At 41.5% G+C, this 25,846-nt stretch overlaps 1 protein-coding gene across 1 annotated transcript in view; it reads left to right on the forward strand.

Annotated features, from left to right (window-relative positions):
- LOC133969053 (myosin-7-like) overlaps positions 1-22,101 on the forward strand; it is a 28,259-nt gene extending 6,158 nt beyond the window's left edge. The window contains exons 14-39 of the mRNA XM_062405381.1: positions 13,828-13,977; positions 14,054-14,224; positions 14,302-14,611; positions 14,687-14,766; positions 14,848-15,053; positions 15,130-15,253; positions 15,350-15,486; positions 15,575-15,830; positions 15,952-16,194; positions 16,283-16,459; positions 16,543-16,688; positions 16,767-16,857; positions 16,939-17,328; positions 17,675-17,801; positions 17,871-17,989; positions 18,093-18,289; positions 18,380-18,563; positions 18,707-18,872; positions 18,966-19,090; positions 20,131-20,439; positions 20,522-20,725; positions 20,810-21,106; positions 21,188-21,292; positions 21,445-21,540; positions 21,628-21,762; positions 21,968-22,101. Coding sequence (XP_062261365.1) covers positions 13,828-13,977; positions 14,054-14,224; positions 14,302-14,611; positions 14,687-14,766; positions 14,848-15,053; positions 15,130-15,253; positions 15,350-15,486; positions 15,575-15,830; positions 15,952-16,194; positions 16,283-16,459; positions 16,543-16,688; positions 16,767-16,857; positions 16,939-17,328; positions 17,675-17,801; positions 17,871-17,989; positions 18,093-18,289; positions 18,380-18,563; positions 18,707-18,872; positions 18,966-19,090; positions 20,131-20,439; positions 20,522-20,725; positions 20,810-21,106; positions 21,188-21,292; positions 21,445-21,540; positions 21,628-21,762; positions 21,968-21,988 — 4,566 coding nt within the window. The 3' untranslated portion in view covers positions 21,989-22,101. The remainder of the gene's footprint in view (positions 1-13,827; positions 13,978-14,053; positions 14,225-14,301; positions 14,612-14,686; positions 14,767-14,847; positions 15,054-15,129; positions 15,254-15,349; positions 15,487-15,574; positions 15,831-15,951; positions 16,195-16,282; positions 16,460-16,542; positions 16,689-16,766; positions 16,858-16,938; positions 17,329-17,674; positions 17,802-17,870; positions 17,990-18,092; positions 18,290-18,379; positions 18,564-18,706; positions 18,873-18,965; positions 19,091-20,130; positions 20,440-20,521; positions 20,726-20,809; positions 21,107-21,187; positions 21,293-21,444; positions 21,541-21,627; positions 21,763-21,967) is intronic.
- The last annotated feature ends 3,745 nt before the right edge of the window (positions 22,102-25,846 follow it).

The following is a 25,846-nucleotide window of genomic DNA, read 5'->3' on the forward strand; positions in this document are numbered from 1 at the left end:
TCACCACAAACCCACCAAATATCCTTAAAATTCCCTATAGTAACATTCCCAGGCAGAACTTGGTTACGTACCTTTAAAGTTTTATTTTGTCTGTGATTTGGTACATGAAAAGTTACCTCATATGTGTCATTAACAATGCTATGTTCATGCTTACTTAAATCCATCATATAATCGTCACAATCTGATATCCCCATAAACATTCCTGGCCCATCGTATGTTTTGTTTGAACAAAAACAACTGTCAGCTCTCACTGCTATCACTACCATTACATCAGGGACCGCGGTTTTGATATCTTCATGCCGATCAAGTAAATTTATATATGATAGTTCCTTCAACCAAGAACAAGTGGATCTTGGTTTAAACAGATTTACTGATACGGCCATCACTACATCTATTACTGACCGCTGCTGATACAACAGCCATGATAGTGCATAAGATTGGCATATAGCGGTTAGTGGTTCTGGTGTAGTCTCTAAAATTGAAGACCATGTGTTCGGCGATGGAATTTTTACCACACATGGACCATTCCAATTAGTAACCGACCGGTCAATTGCTGGAACCATAAGTTCCTGCTTGCCCATGGGTCTGAGATTCGTAACACTGAAGGATCAAACCCAAACGCTCTCCATTTGTTGTCTCTCTTTTGTAATGTTTGGTATTGATCAATCATTTGTTCTGGTCTCCGATCAGAGTCAAATAAGTCATTATCTATGTCTGAAATAGCCTTCTGAGCTGTCACAGATGAGTCTGCAACTCCAACAGGACACAAATCTTTTACCATGAGTGTCACTATATGAACTCTAAATCCCAATTCGGACCGCTCACTCCCAGAAAGTTGACTATAAAAAGAGCACCTATAATCACCTTGATCTTGCTGTTGAGGCCTATATATATGAAGACTACAATCTCCCTCAACCTTCGCTATCCTTCTGTCATTAATTAACGTATGCTTCCTTATTGGTAATGTCCCTGACAGAGATAGAACCTTATCATGGTTATCTTTCCACTCAACTCTGAGTTTCCCTTCACCACTATTTTCTCTTGTACACTGACATGGAAGTCGTACTGACCTTCCTACGGTTACTTCAACCCTTGATCTAGTAATAGTCTGGTTTAACTCTTTTCCTAACTGGTCTTGGGCTCCTTTGTCTAACTGGATCCCTGAGTTGTTCTGCATTGGGGTCACAGCCCTTTGATGTCTCCGGTGCTTTGTAGGCAACTGAAATAGGTTCTGCCGTTTCTGGGACATGTTGAAAAACAATGTCACTAAATCTTCCTTCCTGTCCATTAACTGCATAGTCATTCCTGGCATTATCAGAAATGTGCACAGAATCATCAACATTGTCCACAGCTTGGACAATCTCTCCTTCTGATTTCTGACTCTGGGGATTTTCATGCATCTCCCTATCTGATGAAGGTTCTTCAACATTGTCTCTTGGCTCTCTTGAACCTTCAACATCTTGATTCTGTAAGTGTAATGTCTCTTCACTTGGTGCTTTAAAACAATGTGATAAATGATACCATGTTGGAGATCCTTTAACTTGGACCGCAGTTCCAGTACTACGCACCACTTCAAACGGTCCTTCACGGCGTTCGTTATACCACTTCCTTCTAAACACCTTCACGAATACCTTGTCTCCAGGTTGCACTGTGATCCTTTTTTGCTCATCGAGCTTCTCCTGCACCTCCTCTTTTCTTTGCCTGTCAGAAACATATGTGGATATTCTTTTATGCAGATTAACCATATATGTGACATACGCCCGCATTTCATCTTCCAAAAGGGCCAGGCTTGGACCCTTTCCACTTGTACGTAAACAAGGCGTTGGCATCAGTCTTCCTGTAATCAACTCATGAGGTGTCATATGCAGATCACGTAGCTCACTAGAGCGACATACCATTAGCGCCAGTGGAAGCGCTGCTATCCAGTTCAAACCTGTGTGCTGACATATTTTAACAGTACGATTTTTCAAAACACCATTCATTCTTTCGCACATCCCTTGACTTTGCGGATGATAGACTGCTCCAAGACGCTGCTTTATTCCCAGTTTTTGCAGAATTAATTTAACTGTCTTATCCACAAACTCTTTCCCATTGTCTGAGAATATTCGATCTGGAAGTCCCCACCTGCTTATGACCTCTTTGCATAAAAACTTGGCAACTGACTGAGCATCCTTTCGCTTGGTTGGACAAGCCTCAGGCCATCGTGAAAATCTGTCCACAACGACTAGCATGTATCTCTTACCTTCAATCGGTTTTATCATGTCAACATAGTCCACAACTAGTTCACGCATAGGACCCCTCGGTGTTGGAATGTAACCAGGAGGAACCGTCACTCCCCTCCGAACATTGTTTTTCAGACAGATTGTGCACCTGCCTATGACATAATCAATCTGTTCAAGCAAACATGGTGCCCAAAATCCAAACTCCTTTGTTATTTTTCTTCTAACTTCCCCCCCTGCAACGTGAGCTAAGCCATGCGCCTCCTGAATCATTAGACCCAACAGGTCTGGAGGTGCTATTATCAGTCCCTCATGATTTCTCCAAAGTTTAGTAGAGTCTCCGGTGGGCACCTCGATCTAACCACAACTGTTTATCCATTTCAGGAGCAGCTTCTTGCATCAAAATCACAAATTTAAGTGTAACTTTGTCTTCCAAGTTCACTTCATGAGTGACCAGAGGAACTTTTCCCAATTTATCTGCTCCTGTAACTGCTTTTGCAGCTTCATCAGCCGCTCTAATCCCTTGTGAAACCTTTGATGCATCCATCTTGTGTGCCGCGCATTTAGCTATTGCTATCACTTTAGGCTTCATCATAGCATGTAACAATTTCATGATCTGACCGTGATGTTGTATTGGAGAGCCATCTGTTTTCTTAAACCCTCGATTTTTCCACACCGATCCAAACAAGTGGCAAACATTATGTGCATATGCAGAGTCAGTATATATTGTCACTCGCTTACCTTCTGCCAACAAACATGCTTCAGTTAGCCCCACAAGCTCAGCAAGCTGTGCAGACGCAGGCTGTGGAATCACTGCAGCCTTCTCAACAACAAATCCGGTTCCCTGAGCTTTCACTACTGCATAGCCAACACTCAACTTATCACCCACACGATAACAAGACCCATCAGTCCAATACTCCAGGTCCGCCTCATGCAAGGGGAGGCCTTGTAAATCTGATCTAAGCCTAGAGTATTTCTCAGCCTCTTGAACACAATCGTGTGGCTCACCATCTTCTGGAGTTGGTAAATTCTCAGCTGGATTTACCGTAGTACACCTTGCTAAAGTCACATCTTCCTGCTCTAAAAGCCTATGATAGTCTCTGAGCCTAGACATAGTCAATGTGTATTTACCATAGTTCAAAAGATTTCTGAGACTATGATGTGTAAGAATTGTCACTGGATAACCCATTGTGACAGATGATGCTTTATTGTACATTAGGGAAACTCCCACTATGCTCTGTAGCACAGTGGTAGCCCTAACTCTACTTCTGAATAAGCAGTGGAATAGTAGGAAATAGGTTGAGGACTTGTCCCCGTACCTGTTGGTTGACAAAGAACTGCACATGCATATTTTCCCCCAGTGGAAGTAGATACATATAATAAGAAGTTCTTAGAATAGTCTGGAAGCGCTAACGCCAGAGCCTCTTGCAACTTCTTTTTAGTCGTTTCAAATGCCAAAAGGCCATCCTGTGTCCAAGAAAGATTACAATGGAGTTTGTCATTCCCAGTATCTTTGATCATAGCTCTCAAAGGCCCCCGTCAAACTAGCGTAATTCTCTACCCATGCTGAGGAATACCCTGCGATACCAAGAAATGTCATCATCTCTCGGACCGTTCTGGGTTTCGGAGCCTTGCGAATAGCCTCCAAATGGCTATCAGATATGCTTCTGTGTCCCTTCATTATTATCTGACCCAAATAAGCTACCTTTTCCTGACAATACTGCAGCTTTTTCTGAGAGGCCTTATGCCCCTTTTCTGCCAGTATTTGTAGCAATTTAATGGAGTCCTTATGACATGTCTCCTCATCTGGTGAACAAATGATAATATCATCCACATATTGTACCACAGTGCTTTTTAACATCTGATCTATTCCTACCAGATCATCCTTCAATATTTTATTGAAGATGTGAGGACTATGTTTGAACCCTTGTGGCAATCTCTCATTTTCATAAAACTGTCCATTGTATGTGAAACCAAATAAGCCTTGACTTTCTATACTTAGTGGGACACTGAAAAACGCACCACATAAATCTAACACTGTGAAATGTGTCGCGTCTGGAGGAATTTGGGCTAGCAGAGTATGTGGATCTGGCACTTCTGCTGGAAAATCAGCTACCACTTCATTCACTGCTCTCAAATCATGTACTAAGCGATATGAATCGTTTCGCTTCTTTACGGGCAACAAAGGCGTGTTACTCTGGGGATTCTGTGTTATCTTCAAAACACCAGCTTTCAAAAGTCCTTCAATCTGTGGTTCAATTCCTCGGATTGCCTCTTCCTTTAGTGGATATTGGTTCTTCCAAGGAGGTTTGACTCCTGGTCGGATTTCAGCTTTCACTGGTTGGGCTGACTTCACAAGTTCAATATCAGAACTATGTCGAGACCACAAACATTCTGGAACTTGTTGCAGCATCTCTTCTCTCATTGAGTCTGAATCCATCTTAGCACTGCAAATTGTCTCATGTGTCATTCGTACAGTTTGTGGCTTTCCTTGCCCTTGAGCAGAAATCATATCTTAATGAATTTCTGATCCTCACTCCTCCAGATGGCATGGTTTTCTTTTAATGGTATAAAAACAGCTTCTTCTGCTTCTGCCATCATTTCTCCTATATGCTTCTGCGCATATTCTTCACACACCAACAAGGTCACATGTGGCACACTCTTCTTGATATCAAACTCTTTATCCAAATAGTCATCTCTGTGTATCTTCATAGCTGCTCCTTGTGGTCCCAGAATTATACAGCCTGAATTGAGTTGAACTTGCTTTGGTTGATAATTCAACCATTCCTCTGAGTTTGGTTGAGCATCATTATTGAAGTGCTTGAGCGTGCAGTGAAACGGATATTCAGGAGGTTTTGCATCAGGCATGTTTGCGATGATGAACTTCTCCCACAATTTAACTGGCTCCAAAAGATCTGAATTAAGATTTCCAATCCAAAATACTAAAGAAGCTTCAGTTTCCATCGTCATGAATGATTGGTGAAAAATTTCATTTGGTATCTCCACCAGACAGCCGCCTGGTGCACACTTTATTGTACACTCCAATCTACACAAAGCATCTCTTCCTAAAAGTGCAATAGGTGTATGTTCTGATACCAATATGGGTATTTTAATTTTCCGATTTTTGTAGCAGAGATCAATTGGTTCTGTGAGAGGAATCAGCTGTTTAACTCCCTCAAACCCGATTGTCCGAATCAATTGACCGGACATGGGGAGATGTATAGCATCTTCAGGCCGAATACAGGTAAAAGCAGCTCCGCTATCCACCATCACTTCCAATGGTCGATTATTTATTTTCACCTCTACTGTTGGATCTCTCTCCGGCCCAGATACTATCAGCTGACATCCCCCCCTCAAGTCTTCAGGGCACCTCTAGAATCCTGGTTCAGGGCCCCTGTAAGGGTTCACCGGTCCCCTGGGTGGCCCTGATGGGCCCCTGAATCCTCCGCTGAAGTTTCCTCTGGTTTCCTCTGAAATTTCCTCTGAAGTTTCCTCTGTAGTTTCCTCCCGACCTGTTGCATTCACGGGCAAAATGGCCTAACTGTCCACAATTATAGCATTCTTCTGAACGTTGTTGGAAATTAGGATTATACCTTCCTCCTCTTCCGAAATTTCCTTGATCCCTTCCTCTCCAGTTCTGTGCTTGATCGAAACCTTGCTGTGAGTAGGAAACAACTGGAGCCTCCGATGATGGCTGGAACGATTGGAGCTGAGCCTGGTTCGGTTGATCTAGTGGAGCTTTATTCTGTATAACCAGAGCTTGCTTCTTCTCCATCTTCTTATTATCCACCAGTTGTATTTGAGTAAGTTTTCTGAGGGTCTCTTGGTCTTGTTCTTTTTGATCTTGCTCCTTCTTTCTATACAGCCCCACCTGATGGGCTATATGCTCCGTATAAACACCTTTTTCCATGCTTCCAAGACCCACCACCTCTGCCAGTTTGCTCCTCACTGGCAGGGGCAACCCCTTCTGTATTTTGGCTCTCAAAATTGACTGCGCCATTTGATTCAGATCTGGGTCATTTCCTGTGACATTTCTCCATACTTGATGAGTTCTTGACACATAGGCTCTCGGATTCTCTTCCTGTCCCAGTGGTTCAATAAAAATATTGTCGGGATGTATATTTGTCGGAAATGTCTCTCTCAGCGCTCTACACATTCGACCTCTGTTTGCAGAAAACAGTTCTGAGTCATTCACAGCAGTTCCTACATATCGATTAAATCCAGCTTTCTGTAGAATCTCTTCCATAGCATGAATTCCAAGGAGATTAGCCAAAATCTCTTGATATCCCCCATGGCAGGTTGGTCTCCCACCATAATCTCTTCCAGCTTTGAAATCCAAGAATGGGCTCCATCATGAAGAGTAGGTAACTTGTCTTTTATGTTTGACAGATCTGTAGTCTGCCAGGGCTTGTACTCCAAATTTTGCCCCCTGATGACAACTGGAAACATTTTCCTAGGTGCCGGCTGTTTTCTTGAGCGTAATGCATTTCTCATGCCCACTGGCTGGGATTCATCTCTCTGCATCTCCTTCCTTAGTTCCTGCAACGCCTCTACCTGGTTCTCCAGTATTTTTTGTCTTTCTGGAGTAGTAGGTGTTTCCATATCAGAGAAACATTGGTTAATTTTACTTGTGATCTCTCTCAAAGACCTCTGTAAATCTTCTTCAACTACAGTGCTGGATGTCGGAGGACGAAACCCTCTTGCAGATGAAGGAGTTCGGGTCTCCAAATCTACATCGCTGTCTCCATTCTCACTATCATTGGTGGTCTCACCTCCTCTCCTTTCTGCTCTAGCCAGTATTCGCCTAATTGCAGGGTCATATCCTCCCATGGCACCTTCCAGATCACTTTGCTCATCATATCCATATTCCTTCTGATCCTAGTTCCTGATCTTGTCGTTGTCTCCTTACTTTTGGAACTCTTCTTTTTGGATTTGGAATTTGGATACATCGTTATCGTTGTTTCTGCTTGTCCTGTTTCTATTATTCTGTCCTCCTCGTCTTTGATACAATAGTTACCCTCCTGACTGATCACTGGGAGCTGAGGATAGAGTCTTTTAGACTCAGTTCCTTCCTGATAAGGTGGAGGTCTTTTTACCGGGTTCATATGGGCGCAAAATGAATCGCTGTCTGCTAACAGTTTTTCTGTTTGTTTTTCATTTTGTCCCATTTCCTTTACGTCTTTATCTCTCTTATCGTTTGCAGCTTTGATCAGTTTCTGTCCCTCAATTTCAAACAACTGGAGAATGCCAAGCTCCACCTGTTTCTTTTCTTTGCGTTTCTGTCCCTGTTTGCCCTTATCTTGCTCTGATTTGTACGTGGACACAAGTACTCGCATTGTTAGGATTACATCCGGGTTGAGAGTTCCCTCTACTGGCCATGGTTGTTCTATCTTAGGCCAACGTTTGTGCCATCTCTCCGATATCTTTGTAATGTTTGAGATGTCATTAACCAAAGGATTATTCTTCTGTACTACATCAACAGGAGTAACTCTATTTGGACTTTTAGTGTCCTTTTTCCCCATAGTACCAGCTACCTTTTGCTCCCTAATTTTAAATTTTAAAAAGTAATTGCTAAGATTTAAAGCTGCTTTAGCTGTTTAAATTACTCTCCCACTTTTTTTAACTGCAAAAGGAATCAAAAAACAGCACAACCCCAAAAGTCTCGTTATATTATTCGACAAAAAGACGATGCACTCCCACCAGTGACTGACTGTCACCAAATGTGCTCTTAATCGTAGCAAGAAAAACCTATTTATCACATAAAATCGTCAAACAGTCATAATATTGAATCTCCAACACAGCTTCCAACACAGCTCAGATCAGACTAAACAACGCTCAAACAGCAAAATTCACTTTTGCAACTCTTAGCGGAGCTTAAACCAAACAATCAAATTCCATTAGTTAGCTCAAAGCATTTTCTGGTCAGTCCGTTGCCAAGCCCAATATGTTTGTTTATTATTTTGAACTACCACAGCATGTAGTCTTTCATGTGTATGTAAACAGATGAATGTACTCTACTAATATTCTCACAATAGCTCACAAATGAAAGCAGGTAAAAAATGTGAATCAGCAATATTAACATAAATGGGAACACATACAAATATATATAATGCAGGTTTTTGACAAAGAGTTGGTGGATAAAATGTACTGGCCTTGATTAGACTGGGGACAGGACTGCACACATTGAAGTCAGCAAGCCCTCAGGCCGCGAGTTGTAACGGCCAGCTGTCTTTTCACCTCTCCACCTCAATTCTCACCCACCATAAATGGACAAGGGAAAAAAAAAGGTAATGATTTAGTATCTTGGAACCCATCGGGTCCTTTTAACAGCAGCACAAACAATTCAGTATGATTTGGACACATTTGCACATGTTATTTACCAGCACTAGGTCAACAGAAGTTTTCGCCTCCAAACACCCATTACAATGCACATAACACATCATCAATGCACAATTTAGGTTATTTCTTTCTAATAACATCTTTAAAGCTCTCAATATTATATTATTCAGTCATAGCCGTATCAATAACTCAACAGTTCTTCCATAAGCAAAGTTAACTGTTCAATTCACTGCCTGTGCACCACAGATATGTCTCTCTCCGTGAGGAAAAACAGATACATTATTCTCATTTTATGTCAGCCCATAGTGTGGCTTTTAGATTTTTGTTATTAGCATTTTTTTGTCTTTATCCATTATTTAAAGTCCAAAAAACTGATTAAACCCAATTTGTTTCCAATGTAAACCCTTAACTAAGTATTGTCCAATTTTAATAAAAATAAAATAAAATAAAAAGTTCAAGCAATAATTAAACAAGCAATGTTATTCCTAATACTGCCAGCACAATCTCGCTTTACCATAAACAAACAAAGAAACAAATTGTTTTTTTTCAGCTCTAGCTAAAACCCCAGTAAAGAATTGGTTTTAAAACAACTTTGAGTTTGTCTCTGTGTCTCACAAAAGGTTTGTTAATTTCAGTGCAAATCCCCTTTCTCGTTTCTACACCCAGAGGGATGGTCATGCACAAGAGACACACAGACACACACCAGAAAGGTGGGGGCTGTGAATACAAGGGAAGAAAGACTAATGCAATAGTCCCCTTAATGCGACTACTTGCTTTGTTTAATACAAAGAACAAAATATCTGTCTTTATAAGTCATCAGATTTCCCGTTCACAACCACAACATATATATTCAATCAATCACAAAAATCTCCCTTTTATTAACTTTAGATCACACCAACCAGTGCCTGCTGCATTTCTCACAAAGTTGGAACACAGCAATGTCCACAGTTATCACACACACACCAGCACATGGAAAAAATGTGCATCAGTTAGAAGAATTCAAAGGTGTGGTTATATTAATTAAGTCCTCCTAAGGAGATTCATTATTTCATTACGTCTGTTTTATAAGAACAGCTCATAGTTTCAAGTCCCCTTGAATAGAGGCTCATTGTGATATTACAAGGCTCATATTTTACCAGTCCTTTCATATGTTTATTCAGTTGTGCTGATTCACTTCTGGCACACACATCCAAAAAACACTGCAAATTCAACTCACAAACAGAAAAACAGCACTCATCCTAAACTCTCAAAAACAAGTAATTCATATCACAGTCACACAGCATGCTTCTAGCCGCTTTTTCGCTGTATATCTCTGTCAAATTTATGCTACTTTTTATAGATATTATTCAATGAGGGGCTTCATCCGACACTTGTTCGTCAACAAATGTTTAGAATAGAAACATACAATCAAAATTTTTATTCTACAATCTTCAGTTATTAAACTGACCTCTGGTGAGGCTTTTCAGGACCCATACTATCAGCTCCTTCATTCAATCAATCAATCAATCAAATTTTATTTGTATAGCCCATATTCACAAATTACAATTCATCTCATATGGCTTTAACAGGGTGTGACATCCTCTGTCCTTAACCCTCAGCAAGAGTAAGGAAAAACTACAAAAAAACCTTTTAACAGGGTAAAAATATGTAGAAACCTCAGAGAGAGCCACATGTGAGGGATCCCTCTCCCAGGACGGACAGAAGTGCAATAGATGCCACGTGCAGGACAACATCATCAATAATCAAAGTCTCTAGCAGCATTGATGAGGGTAGACATCCCGAAGGACAACCCCAACATGACATGCCAAGCAGTCCCGCTGCAAGCACAGTCCAATGTTCAGCAACCATCTAGACCATGATCCACCATCCAGACCAGACGCCACTCCAGTCCTCAGTCACCGTCCATCGCCGCCCACCAGGAGGACCCATCACAAGCCACCACCGCGGTCCTGGTCCACCGCCCGTGCCCAATGCCAACGCGACACAGGGTCCGCCACCAGCACCACGATCAGCCCACATGACTCAGAATCCGCCACACTGGATCCAACACCGCGACCCCCGGTGCGCGATCCACAAACCGTAATCCATGGTGCGGCCATAGAGGCCCTGGATCTGCGGGTGATAAAGCAAAGGGATTCCGGGGAAGGGGGATAGGGATGGAGAAGAGGAAGGAGAAGCTGGAAAGAGAAGCTCTGTGTGTCATGTGTCACAAAATAGAACAAGTAACGTTCTGGCGCACTAATTAGCTCTAACTATAAGCTTTATCAAAAAGGAAGGTTTTGAGCCTACTTTTAAACGAAAAGATGGTGACTGCCTCCCGAACTGAAGGTGGTAGATTATTCCACAGCCGAGGGGCTTGATGGCTAAAAGCTCTGGCTCCTACTCTACTTTTAGAGAATTTAGAGACGACAAGTAGGCTTGAATTCTGGGAGCGGAGTGCTCTAGTGGGTTTATAAGGTATTAACAGCTCTTTAAGGTATAAAGGCGCTATATTATTAAGGGCCTTGAAGGTGAGGAGGAGAATTTTAAATTCTATTCTAGATTTAACTGGAAGCCAGTGTAGCGATGCTAATATTGGAGAAATGTGCTCTCTTCTCTTTGTTCTCGTCAGGACACGTGCTGCGGCATTTTGGACAAGCTGTAGAGTCTTTAACGACTTCCTGCTGGAGCCTGATAATAATGAATTACAATAGTCCAGTCTCGATGTAACAAAGGCGTGGACTAGTTTTTCTGCATCTTTTTGTGAAAGGACATGTCTAATTTTTGAAATATTACGCAAGTGGAAAAAAGCGGTCCTAGAAATTTGTTTTAAGTGACTATTAAAGGATAAATCAGGATCGAAGATCACTCCCAAGTTCCTGACTGTTTCATTGGAAGCAAGGGCAATGTCGTCTAGCGCAGCTATATCATTAGATAATGCATCTCTAAGGTGTTTGGGGCCAAGTATTATAACCTCTGTTTTGTCTGAGTTTAATAAGAGAAAATTGCGGGTCATCCAGGTTTTTATGTCCTTGAGACATGTTCGAAGTTTAGTTAATTGATTACTTTGTTCAGGTTTTATTGACAAATATAACTGGGTGTCATCCGCATAGCAGTGGAAATTTACCGAGTGTGTCCTGATAATGTTTCCTAGTGGAAGCATATATAATGAGAATAAAATTGGGCCGAGCACAGAGCCCTGTGGAACACCATGATTAACTTTGGTGCGCACAGATGACTCATCATTAATTTGCACAAATTGGGAGCGATCAGAAAAATACGATTTAAACCAGTTAAGGGCGGTTCCATTAATGTTAATTAACTGTTTGAGTCTTTGTAATAAAATTTGATGGTCAATTGTGTCGAATGCTGCACTGAGATCTAACAGAAAGAGGACAGACACAAGTCCCTGATCTGAGGCTATTAAAAGGTCATTAGTGACTTTTGCCAAGGCTGTCTCTGTACTGTGATTGGCTCTAAACCCCGATTGAAAGTCTTCATATATATTATTTTCCTGGAGAAACTCACACAGCTGATTGGCTACCACTTTTCTAAGATTTTAGAAATGAAGGGGAGGTTAGAAATTGGTCTGTAATTGGCTAAAACCTCTGGGTCTAGGGTGGGTTTTTTGAGTAGGGGTTTGATGACAGCTATTTTAAAAGACTGTGGTACATAACCTGATGATAATGACAGATTGATAATGTTAAGTAACGAAATATCAATTAGGGGCAGAATTTCTTTAAGTAATTTGGTAGGAATGGGATCTAAGATACAGGTTGTTGGTTTAGAACCTGAGATTAATTTGGTAAACTGATCACGGGTGATCAGAGAGAAGCTGTCTAAGTAATGGGTAGGATTCTCAGCCGTTTCTGAGATTTCTGTTGTTGGGAGGGTATTAGTGCCAATTGAGGGCAGGAGATGGTTGATTTTATTTCTAATAGTTTGAATTTTATCATTAAAAAAGGTCATAAAGATATTGCTATTTAGGGATCGAGGAATACTGGGTTCTGTGGAGGTGTGACTCTGTCAGCCTGGCTACAGTGCTGAAGAGAAACCTGGGGTTGTTTTTATTCTCTTCTATTAGTTTTGAATAGTAGGCGGCTCTTGCTTTGTGGAGAGCCTTTTTATATTCTTTAACACTATTCTTCCATTCTATGAGGTTTTCAACATTGTTGCTGGAGCGCCACTTCCTTTCTAGTTTTCTTGATAATTGTTTTCACTGAGGGCTTCCACTATCCAAATTAGCGGCTCTTCCTATGATCATTTCCTTACTCTTATTTTTGTCTTATTACTCTTTCTCTTATCACTTTACACTTATTTATTAATTAAAATTCCCTGGATCCAGGTTTATCCCAATTTTCTCTTTAAATCAAATACTGTCTATGTCTTAGCCACTGCAACGCCGTGGTTAATACACACATGTCTTACTGTTTAGAAAGTTGAGGGCCCGTCTTCCCAAACTTGCACAATGCCATTTAACCACTTTATCGTTACAATGAAACTATATTAAACTATTTCCTGTACTTTTTAGCACTTTTCTTCACCTTAATATCATTTATCCCCCCTGTTTGCGTCATTCATCACGCAAACAAAACCAAATTTAGCACGGATCTTTACTTCACATCAAACAACACAACACGCCCATAAAAACAGGTCCGTTAACGGTGTAGACACATAGACACATACAACAACTACGATGAACTACCAGCGGTCAATTAAAATGAGAAATCCTCACCGTTCGTAAAGCCGTTGTAAGTGCAGTAGGACACAGCTCGTTACCGACGTGACGCCAAGTTTGTAGTAAACACAAGCAGCCGGGTGTTGTTGAAGTTGTTGATGATGAAGGAAGGACGCCGAGGACCAAGTAGTTTCAGTGTAACAAAGTTTATTACAAGAAACCACAGGTCAGGACGAGCTCTAGAGACTCGGAGACATCACACAGCCAAATGGTGAAATCTGACTTGCAGGGGATGAAAGCACACATATATAGGGAGTTTGGTTCCACCCATGACTTCAGATATAACGCATCCCACATGGCATTTCTGACTAGATAAGGGCACATTTTAGTGTCCGAACATGAGGGCACACGGGTCAAGAACATACCTTCTGAGCCCATCCGTCAACTGATAAGAGATGGTTCCCTAGGTCAAAGGTCGTCCCCCAAAGAGTAAAGTAGATAAAAAAACATCTGGCGAACTCTCTGAGAATGTCTTTGTGTTTTTAAGCATATATCCACATGTTTTACTCTAACGAATATACGACATGGTTAAATATATTCCCTGTTCTACAGGTCACCTATGCTGTTGGAGCTCTATCTAAGGCCATTTATGAAAAGATGTTCCTGTGGATGGTAATTAGAATCAACCAGTCACTGGAGACCAGGCAGCCTCGCCAGTACTTCATTGGAGTGCTGGACATTGCTGGATTTGAGATCTTTGATGTGAGTAATCTACAATAAACCTAGGCCTCTTTTTTCTATTAATGGAAGGATAAGAAAATATTTGTTCCCTTTCCAGTACAACACGTTTGAGCAGCTGTGCATCAACTTCACCAATGAAAAACTGCAACAGTTTTTCAACCACCACATGTTTGTGCTGGAGCAGGAAGAGTACAAGAAAGAGGGCATTGAATGGACTTTCATTGATTTTGGTATGGATTTGCAGGCCTGTATCGACCTCATTGAGAAGGTGAGACAGAGACAAAATAAAAAATGAAGAAAATATGGTCTGTTTTTTTTCATTCAACTTATATTTTGTCTACTCAGCCCATGGGTATCATGTCCATCCTTGAAGAGGAGTGCATGTTCCCTAAAGCTTCTGATCTCACCTTCAAAGCTAAGCTCTATGACAACCATCTGGGGAAGTCTGCCAACTTCCAGAAGCCCAGAATTGTCAAAGGGAAACCAGAGGCTCATTTTGCCCTGATGCACTACGCTGGAACTGTCGATTATAATATATACAACTGGCTGGTGAAGAACAAAGATCCTCTGAACGAGACTGTTGTTGGATTGTACCAGAAGTCCAGTCTCAAGCTGCTTCCTGTCCTTTTTGCAAATTATACAGGAGTTGATTCAGGTACCATGGTGTAAGTTTCATCTATTGATGCTAAAGCTTTTTACAATAAATTTAAACTCACACTTTTCTGTACAGCTCTCGGTGAAGGTACTGAAGTTAAAAAAGAGAAGAAAAAGAAGGGATCATCATTTCAGACTGTGTCTGCTCTTCATAGGGTACTGTATGACATGCTATTGATATGGTATTTTGTTTATGAGTGAACAAGTATTATAAATGTTTGCTTCACTATATTACAGGAGAACTTGAACAAGTTGATGACCAACTTGAGGTCTACTCACCCCCACTTTGTACGCTGCATCATCCCCAATGAGACCAAGACTCCTGGGGCCATGGAGAACCCCCTGGTGATGCACCAGCTGCGCTGTAACGGTGTTCTGGAAGGAATCAGGATCTGCAGAAAGGGTTTCCCAAACAGGATCCTCTACGGAGACTTCAAACAGAGGTATTACCTCATTTAAGTCACATACGGCATGAAAATATAAAACCATGAAGACGAAATAAATTCTAAAATTCTCCAGATACCGTATCCTGAACCCTGCTGCCATCCCTGATGGGCAGTTCATTGACAGCAGGAAGGGAGCCGAGAAACTCCTTGGGTCCTTGGAAATAGATCATAATCAATACAAGTTTGGACACACCAAGGTATCATCTGACAATTTTTTAAAAAGGATTCAAAGTTACAAATGAGTCTAGTAGATCGAGAGGATTAGAAGTTCCATTAACTATCGCTATCTTTAGGTCTTCTTTAAGGCTGGATTACTGGGTGTGCTTGAAGAAATGAGAGATGAGCGGCTCTCCAAAATCATCACCAGTATTCAAGCCAGATCCAGAGGGCTTTTGTCTCGTATTGAGTTTCAGAAAATTGTTGAACGCAGGTATCAAGATTTTATTGGTTCAATCAAAAATGATTGGTTTGTGATATATTGATTTAATTAAAGCTACTATTTTATTGGGAACCTCCAGGGACGCTCTATTGGTTATCCAGTGGAATGTCCGATCCTTCATGGGGGTCAAGAATTGGCCCTGGATGAAGCTGTTCTTCAAAATTAAACCTCTGTTGAGATCTGCTGAGTCAGAAAAGGAGATGGCCAACATGAAGGAAGAATTTTTGAAGCTTAAAGAGGCTTATGCAAAGTCTGAAGCTCGTAGGAAGGAACTGGAGGAGAAAATGGTTTCCCTTCTCCAAGAGAAGAATGACCTGCACCTTCAAGTCCAGTCTGTAAGTCTAATCACATTATTCTGATGATTTAATGTTACAATGTAGCACATTAGCATTGATCATCTATCTTGCAACTCATAATTTGTTTATAACTTATAACGGCTGAGCACGTTCATTTCAGGAGCAAGATAATCTGTGCGATGCTGAAGAAAGATGCGAGGGGCTGATAAAACACAAAATTCAGATGGAAGCAAAAGCTAAAGAGTTGACAGAGAGGCTGGACGATGAGGAAGAGATGAACGCTGAACTGACGGCCAAAAAGAGGAAGCTGGAGGACGAGTGCTCTGAGTTAAAGAAAGACATTGATGACTTAGAGTTAACTCTGGCAAAAGTGGAGAAAGAGAAGCATGCCACTGAGAACAAGGTACCACAAACACTAAACAATAAAATGACTTTCTGTCCCAAATATGATCTTTGATGAAGTCCTTGATGAAAATTTCTCCTGGCTATAGGTAAAGAACCTGGTCGAGGAGATGGCAGCTCTGGATGAGATCATTGCCAAGCTTACCAAGGAAAAGAAAGCCTTACAGGAGGCTCACCAGCAAACACTGGATGACCTGCAGAGTGAAGAGGACAAAGTCAACACTCTGACCAAGGCCAAAGCCAAGCTGGAGCAGCAAGTGGATGATGTAAGAAACAATATCTTATAACATGTAGATGATAAAGTAAGTATTGACAATTAAACTCAATGTTGTAATGATATCAAATTAAGCTTGAAGGGTCTCTTGAACAAGAGAAGAAAGTTCGCATGGACCTTGAGAGAGCCAAGAGAAAGCTGGAGGGAGACTTGAAGCTCACTCAGGAGACTGTTATGGATCTAGAAAATGACAAGCAGCAGTTGGAGGAGCGACTGAAAAAGTAAAACAATACTTTTTACCCTGTTTATTCATTCTCACCCATTTTATGAAACACACACTAACTAACAAAGTTTTGCAGGAAAGACTTTGAAATCAGTCAGCTGAATGGAAAATATGAAGATGACCAGGCCATGATCATTCAACTGCAGAAGAAGATTAAAGAGCTGCAGGTAAAAAGCGTAAGGATGTCAATAAATTGTGAACATTTTTTCACAATATTGCGACACTTAAACATGTTGATGTGACATAAGGCTCGTGTTGAAGAGTTGGAGGAAGAGCTTGAGGCAGAGCGAGCTGCCCGAGCCAAGGTGGAGAAGCAGAGAGCAGACTTGGCCAGAGAGCTGGAGGAGATCAGTGAGAGGCTGGAGGAGGCCGGTGGAGCAACATCTGTCCAGATTGAGATGAACAAGAAGAGGGAGGCTGAGTTCCTGAAACTGCGCAGAGACCTTGAAGAGGCCACTCTGCATCATGAAGCCACCGCTGCATCACTCAGGAAGAAACAAGCTGACAGTGTTGCTGACCTGGGAGAGCAGATAGACAACCTGCAGAGAGTCAAGCAGAAACTTGAGAAGGAGAAGAGTGAGCTCAGACTGGAGCTGGATGACGTGGTGTCCAGTATGGAACACGTAGTTAAGTCTAAGGTACATGTTGTTGAAGGTGCACAAGTCCAATTTCCACAATGGTCCAGTCACCTGACAAACTGGTCTTCTTTCATTTTGAATTTAAAGTTATTGCTCTCCGTAGGGAAGCTAGGGGGTGACATCAGTGAGGACAGTGCCTGTGTTTAGTTACTGCTCAACTTTCCAAAAAACTAAAACGGGTTAATATATGCATAATAACCTCTTGCATCTCTGTGCTAAATTTGTTAGTGCAAAATAATAACAGTAAATATCTTGAAAAAATAAGAATTTTTTTCATCTTTTGTTTGTCTAAAACTGATTAGCTGTAAACATTGCCTGTGAATTATGGTATATATTTATTTTGAAGACTATCTTGGAGAAGACCAGCAGAACCATGGAGGATCAAATGAATGAATACAGAAACAAGTGTGATGAATGCCAGAGATCCCTCAACGACTTCACCACCCACAGAGCGAAGCTTCAAGCAGAGAATGGTTAGTATTATGCTCTTTTCATGTTTCACTTTATTTTTAAATGCTACACTGGATTGTTTTCCTTTCTAGATGAGCTATCAAGACAGATGGAGGAGAAGGAATCTCTCATTTCTCAGCTGACTCGAGGAAAGAATTCCTATAATCAACAACTTGAAGATTTGAAAAGACAACTAGAGGAGGAAATAAAGGTATGGGGATTTACTATTAAACAATATGTGTCAATTTGTTTTTAAGACTCAAAAATAGTTTCATAGTTCAGAGGGAATACTCACATTATATAATTTAATCCAGGCCAAGAATGCATTAGCCCATGCAGTGCAGTCGTCCCGTCATGACTGTGACCTGCTCAGGGAGCAGTATGAGGAGGAACAGGAGGCCAAGGCTGAACTGCAGCGCAGCTTGTCCAAGGCCAACTCTGAGGTGGCTCAGTGGAGAACTAAGTATGAAACTGATGCCATCCAGAGGACCGAGGAGCTGGAGGAGGCCAAGTGAGTCAAACATATTTCTACTTCTAATAATTCAGCAAAGTTTAAAACCAACTAACCCTGAACTAATTGTGTCATTTGAATGAACTCCAGAAAAAAGCTGACTCAGCGTCTGCAGGATGCTGAGGAGGCTGTTGAAGCAGTGAATGCTAAATGTTCCTCTCTGGAGAAGACCAAGCACAGACTGCAGAATGAGATTGAAGATCTCATGGTGGATGTTGAGAGGTCTAATGCTGCTGCTGCTGCTCTGGACAAGAAGCAAAGAAACTTTGACAAGGTATCAATTTCTTGTATCATCCTGCAAACATTTTTAATATCTTATGCTGTACATCTCATTAGAATCTAATGTATACATAGCCTATAAATACAGCTCTTTAATGTCAAAACTTTTAGACTTTCAACTTGTATCTGAATGTCTAGGTCCTGTCTGAGTGGAAGCAGAAGTATGAGGAGTCTCAGTGTGAGCTGGAGAGCTCTCAGAAAGAAGCCAGGTCTCTGAGCACTGAGCTCTTTAAACTGAAAAACTCCTATGAGGAGTCTCTTGATCATCTGGAGACCCTGAAGAGAGAGAACAAGAATCTGCAGGGTAATGTATCAGTCATCATGTTTTAGCAATCAATCCATACAAATCGCAGATGTAAAAAATATACCAACAAAACATGACTATTTCCATACACAGAGGAAGTTTCTGACCTCACTGAGCAACTTGGTGAGGGAGGAAAAACTATTCATGAGTTGGAGAAGAATCGTAAGCAGCTGGAGCAGGAAAAGAGTGAGATTCACTCTGCCCTCGAGGAAGCAGAGGTAGGACTAGAACATCAAATCCACAGAGTTTTTTATCGACATATGGTCTCTCACTGAGCACTTTATTAGGAGCACCATTAGAATGCTGGATAGCTTCTCCTTTTTCTCCCAAACAGTTTCCATTCTGTACCTCAAGTTCATGAAACCGGTTTAAGATTGTTACTTTGTGACATGTAGCATTATCTGGCAGGAAGAAGGTAGCCATTAGAAGGTAAACTTGTGTGAACATAATCATCAGTATTACACAGGTAGGTGCAGTTAACAAACTTTACTGTTTGGTATCGGTACACGTTAAGGCACTCCATACACAAGTACGTAAATCCAACAGGGAGCAGGCAGCGGCAGAGTTCGTAATAACTACTGTCCAAGGTCGGTACACGGGCAGGCAGTCGATGAAGGTGCAGAGTATCCGGCAGGGGAGAGGCAGAGACGTAACTAGTTAGGCAGGCAGTAATCGGCAACAAGAGAGCTATCAAAGGTAATTGCTGGAACGCTAGGAACATGCAGAAACAAAGACGAACTGGCAACACGACACAGGAACACAGACTAAATACACTGGGTGATGAGGACCAGGTGCAAACAATCGGGAGGAGCTGATAATCAACAAGGTGGAACACAAACGAGGGAGGGTGTAAGGAATCTGAAACGAGAGGAGAGAAGAGTAAACAATAACAACACAGAACAGAAGAATAAGTTGTAATTATCAGGCCAACTCAACTTAATAATCGGGACTGGACATAACACCAACATACTTAACGACCAGCAGCCTGGACTGTTGAAACAAGGCAGGTTGGGTCCAAGATTTCATAATGTTGATGCAGAATTCTGACCCCCAATCTGCAGCCTGGACAAGAATCCAGATCCGTCAGACCTATAACTGCATGTTTTTATGCTGCCACGTGATTTGCTAATCAAATGATTGCAGGAAAAATCTGGTGTTCCTGACAAAGTGCTCCGCAAGTGTATAGCACATGCAAAGTTGTAAAAACAGTTCTAAATATGTATGGTTTCGTTTGAAAAACTCCTGATGTCTATCTTAGAGTTCCCTTGAGCATGAGGAGGGCAAGATTCTGAGAGCCCAGCTTGAGTTCAACCAGATCAAGGCGGACATGGAGCGCAAACTAGCTGAGAAAGACGAGGAGATGGAACAGAGCAAGAGGAACCTGCAGAGGACCATTGACACCCTGCAGAGCTCTCTTGAAGCTGAGAGTCGCAGCAGGAATGAGGCCATGCGTCTGAAGAAGAAGATGGAGGGAGACCTCAATGAGATGGAGATCCAGCTCAGCCAGGCCAACAGGCAGGCAGCTGAGGCCCAGAAGCAACTCAAATCTGTTCATGCACATTTGAAGGTAAGAAAGGAGGCTAAGCATTTCATTTTTGTTGCCGTCCTCATCTGGTAATTTTGTAACTGGAAGCTTTGAAAACTTTCAGGATGCTCAGCTCCAGCTTGATGACTCTTTGAGATTCAATGAAGATATGAAGGAAAACATGGCCATGGTTGAGAGACGCAATAACCTGCTTCAGGCTGAAGTGGAAGAGCTGAGAGCTGCTCTGGAGCAAACTGAAAGAGGTCGTAAACTGGCTGAGCAAGAGCTGATGGATGTTAGTGAGAGGGTGCAGCTACTGCACTCACAGGTAAGACAGATACTACACTTGCACTTTTAAATGTTGCCTTGTATTGCACTGTATAACATATTTGACCTAAATTTATAAAAAAAGAATACAAGCCTGATCAACCAGAAGAAGAAGCTGGAGGCCGATACATCCCAGCTTCAAACTGAAGTGGAGGAAGCAATGCAGGAGTCCAGAAATGCAGAGGAAAAGGCCAAGAAGGCCATTACTGATGCAGCCATGATGGCAGAGGAGCTGAAGAAAGAGCAGGACACCAGCTCTCACCTGGAGCGTATGAAGAAGAACATGGAGCAAACCATTAAAGACCTGCAGCACCGTCTGGATGAAGCTGAACAGATCGCCATGAAGGGAGGAAAGAAGCAAATGCAGAAGCTCGAGGCCAGGGTGAGCCTTTCTGTTATATTTGTAAGGTTTGGTAGGTAATTATGATGACGAAATCACTTGAACATTCTCGTCCCTGGATAGATAAGGGAGCTGGAAAACGAGGTGGAGATGGAGCAGAAAAAAGGCAGTGAAGCTGTGAAGGGTACCCGTAAATATGAGCGCCGCGTCAAGGAACTTACCTATCAGGTTGGTACCATGTCCTGGGGGGTTCAAAGTTTCAACTTATTTACTTGAGTGGGAAGGTGTTCCTGGACTTTTTAAACAATCATCATACTTTATATGGGTGTGTGGTTGAAATATCTATTTAAGGAAATTAAGTTTGTAACCTGTTTCGATAGACTGAGGAGGACCGCAAGAATATTGCCCGACTCCAGGATCTAGTGGACAAGCTGCAGCTGAAAGTCAAAGCTTACAAGAGATCTGCTGAGGAGGCTGTAAGTGTTGAAATACGTAATGCCTTCTCCCTCATGCCACTCTACAATTTGTGCAATTTATTTAATTTGATAATTTGACTTATACAGGAGGAACAGGCGAATGTTCACCTTGGCAAGTTCCGCAAGCTGCAGCATGACCTGGATGAGGTGGAAGAGCGAGCTGACATCGCTGAGTCGCAGGTCAACAAGATGCGCGCCAAGAGCCGGGACGTGGGCTCAAAGGTTTGAAGCATGCATTCTGTAGTAGGTGCACAGCATCTGACCCTGACACATGCTGCCCTCTGTTGGCTACATGCTTGTAAGCGTCCTTGCCATTCAGTTATCAGCATAATGGATATATAGCTTTGTGGTACTAAAGCAGCACTAATCCAATGACCTAACAGCTGTTTCTCTTCTTCTCCCTTTCCAACTCTAATGGCTGCAACAGAAAGGCTTTGATGAGGAGTGAACCTTTGGAGCCTTCAGAGAAGCTTTGTCCTGCTGTGTATCGTAGATCCACTCAACTATCAATATTCACAACCTGTAGCGCCTAATAAAATATATTCAAGCTGTTGCACATCATTCTGCGCTTCCTTCTTCTTTTTTTGAGAACGAATGCTTTCATCGGACACGATAAAGGAAATATTGTAATTTATGATGAAGTTGGGATGGGGTCTAGCTTTCCCCTTAACCCTCAAAGGATAAGCAGATATGATGTTATCAGTATCAACAAAGAAGTAAATATATACGGTTAAGTGCTTACTTCAATTTCCTTAGGGATACAAGTGTAATAAGACTGAGAAAAAGGTTTGAGCTAAATTATGATGCAGAGTTATCCCAGATTGGAAAACCCAAGGACACATTACTTGGGGCATCAATGGGCCTAAAATCAAGAAATTCGAGGTGAGGTTGTGGCTAAACCTGTGAGAATTAAAAACAAATCTCTTCTTCTTAAAATAGTGTTTCAGACGTTCTAGGACCCTGGGCCTCAAGGTCAAAGACAAACTAGTGTTTATACTCAGGACTAACATAATCCCACAAATAATCTCTCAGCTGGACAGTGAATCCTATTCAAGGCTACCTCCTCCGCCAAAGGACTCTGGAGGTTTTCCAATATACTGCAATAAATAATAACAAACAAACAAAAATATATGTTAACGAGCACACACACACACACTCATACACACACACAAACATACCGACACACACGCACACACACACACACACACACACACACACACACACACACACACACACACACATAAGTGAGCATGTTCAATTGAATTTAATTATTTTAGATGTACGGTTAACCTGTATTCTTACAGTTTAATAGAACAAAACATATTTTCACTGAGTTAGTGCAATTTGCTCGGCATCTTTGGTTAAGTACTGGTTTTATAATATAGGCAATACACAGAAGTAACGCAGACAAATGGATTGTTATAGTCTCAGCTAACTCTTCTTGCTGATGTCATTGCTGCTGCTGCTGGAGACTATAAGATAATGATTTAAGCCAGGAGAGGAGGAGGCCCTAGACCTCTGTGTTATATTCAGGGAGTCCAATATCTCCTCTTATTACATGTCATGTCTCTAACTCCCTGAGCAGACAAGTAGGTATCTGTGAGCTAATAAAAATACATTCACACCTGCCCATAAAGAGGTGCAGTATGTGGAGTGCAGAATGTTCTGAGGATTAACAGCAGGATCAACAGGATATCTGAGCTCATGCTTGAATAAATACAATGACCTGACCAGAGATGGAGCAACCCACTGCCTCTATAATTAGATCACCTTAAACACTGTGTATGATGCTTATGGTCTTATTTCAGGAGTTAAGTGCAACCATCTGTGATTCAAAAAACTGTTTGTTGCTATCACTGACTTGCAGAGATTTAGTTAATAGCTCGTAGGTTTATGGTCCACATTGTCCTGACTGGAGTCTCTCTAGGGGAAATTCCCCAGCACCACAGATGACGATATCAACTTTTATCTTAAGAGTTAAACTAATTGGTTAGCAAGAGCAGCAATTATCATCACAGTTGAACACTGACAGAACTAGAGCTCAGTAGAGCGCATACTGCCACCAAGGCCCTAAATTCAATCGAGCTGCACTAAATTGCACATACAATCCATTACTTATTCCCAGGGCGATCTGTGAAAATGTCCAGAAGTGCAAGGTTAAGGACAATGATTTTTTCTTTTTTTGTTGAGGAACAGGCTCCTCCCTGACTCATATTGCATCCAAGTTTTTGTGGAAACTTCACATTACTTCACATTACTGCTATTCAGATGAAGGTACAAAACACTGAAATGGAGAAGGGCCCGATTTAGTAGGGGGCTTCGTACCATTGCCATTGCAACACTAAAATGCCCCTGTGAATAGAACTTGTGAATGTTTAATGTTGAATGTGATGTTCGGCAGGTTGCCTCTGTTCGTAGGGTTGCCTCTGCTGAAATGCATCCTTTTGTGTTGATTGTGCTAAAATGACTGTGAAAACAAATCTAGTCTAAATCTAAATCCATCAAGCAGTTTTTGCGTAATTTAATTTATAAACTGACCAACCAAAAAACACATGGACATGAGTAAAAACATGACCCTCTAAAAATGGCAGAAATACATATTATCCATATCCATATTCCATATATCCAACTAATATTTGGTATATAGGCTCCACAGCACTGACCCATCTAAACCAAATTCTAAGAAAGATAGTTTACCACTTTACAAATTTAAGTTGCATAATGAGAATTTGTTGAGATCCTCCTGTTAACAGACGCGGGCCATTATGAGGATCATTTCCCAGTGCTGACAACATCTTTGAACAAACCCCTTCACCCTCTCTCTTATATTATGTTTACATTAGTTATTTTAAGCCTTGCACGGCTTCACTGTAATGCTGTACATAACATGAACTGCTATACTGTGTCAGCAACAAGTTAGTCACTACAACAGTAACAATGACCTTAACGCATACAAGTGGAACCGTTTTAAGTTACCATACGTAGTCTCTAAGAATCCCATATATAGAGTAACAGTAGGCGTCTATGTATTAACACAAATTTACGAGGTAACGATGAGTGTTTGTTGTGATATAAACAAGGCATTCAAATCCTGTTTCCTTTATTGAGAAGTCATTTGACCTATACGGTCAGCGTATCTTCACTCTTTAATGGGGTCATGGAATTTCTCACTTCCATTTGGCGCCCTGACAGCGGCTGTCAGTAACTGTTATCAGGGTGGAAATAATCTCAGCACTTTTCAGCAGCTGTTGACCCTCCTTCTATCTCTTAACCTTTGAATTAGCTGTGCTCACTGTTGCTGACGATTGGCCGTGCATTGTAGTTGCTATACTATTACAAAGTTTGTTGTTTAAGTTTTGTACATTAGAGATTAGTAAATGTTATTGTAGTTGGAGCAAGTATAAGTAAGCTTGATGGACAGCACGTTGATCAGATCATATTTACTTTTCGAGCGTGATTATCCTTATCCGTCGGCGGAGCAGCCAAAGACTTCACATAGCAGGGCCCTTTTAACATGGAACGTTCAAACATGATGGTCAGTGGAATAGAACCCTCATTCTGAGTAACTTTATATCACACAGAATGCAGTGTGAGGCAGGCCATCATCTGCAACAGCTGACCCTGGTGCAGAAATGAAAAAAGGCCCTTGTGGCTGTTCTCCTCAATCAGTGCAGGCTTCTCAGCAGGAATTTCACACAGTTATCTTTGTCATCAAAGACACAATGCCATGTCAACAGCACTGTAACTGAGGGGCCAGCTTTTGCTAGCTGCTGCCTGATAATGGGAGAAGGCTTCCACAGTGACCTTGGCATCACATTGGATTATACCATGGTGGCACAGCCGTCTATTGTGTGTCATCATTACACCCTTTCAGTGAATCTCAAGCATGTCACCTGTGTCAGACCTCGGTCTGTGCTGCCTCGCACTTGTCGCCTGGTTAATCTCACAGACTAGTGTTCTTTATTTAGACCACCCCACTTGGTATCTGATGGCTGTTTAGGTTACTGTAAAGTCCACTCTATGATAACCAAAAGCAGTTTGTTGCTAAGACCTCACTGTGTCTGAGCCCTCTGGGTAATTCTGTCCTTTACATGAATCACATACCTCTCTAAAATATCTCCCCAGACATTTCCACGCCTTCCTTTGTGTTTAGATAACAATACAAGCAGTTTACAGTTATTGGATGCTTGGTAAGATGGTAAACCATCCAGAGAATGTGAATTATCCTTTAGATCATCATAACTTAACATTAAATCATCTGTTAGCAAATTAATATATATATATATATATATATATATATATATAT

The sequence above is a fragment of the Platichthys flesus genome, chromosome 14 (genome assembly GCF_949316205.1).
Source record: "Platichthys flesus chromosome 14, fPlaFle2.1, whole genome shotgun sequence".
Lineage (NCBI taxonomy): Eukaryota > Metazoa > Chordata > Actinopteri > Pleuronectiformes > Pleuronectidae > Platichthys > Platichthys flesus.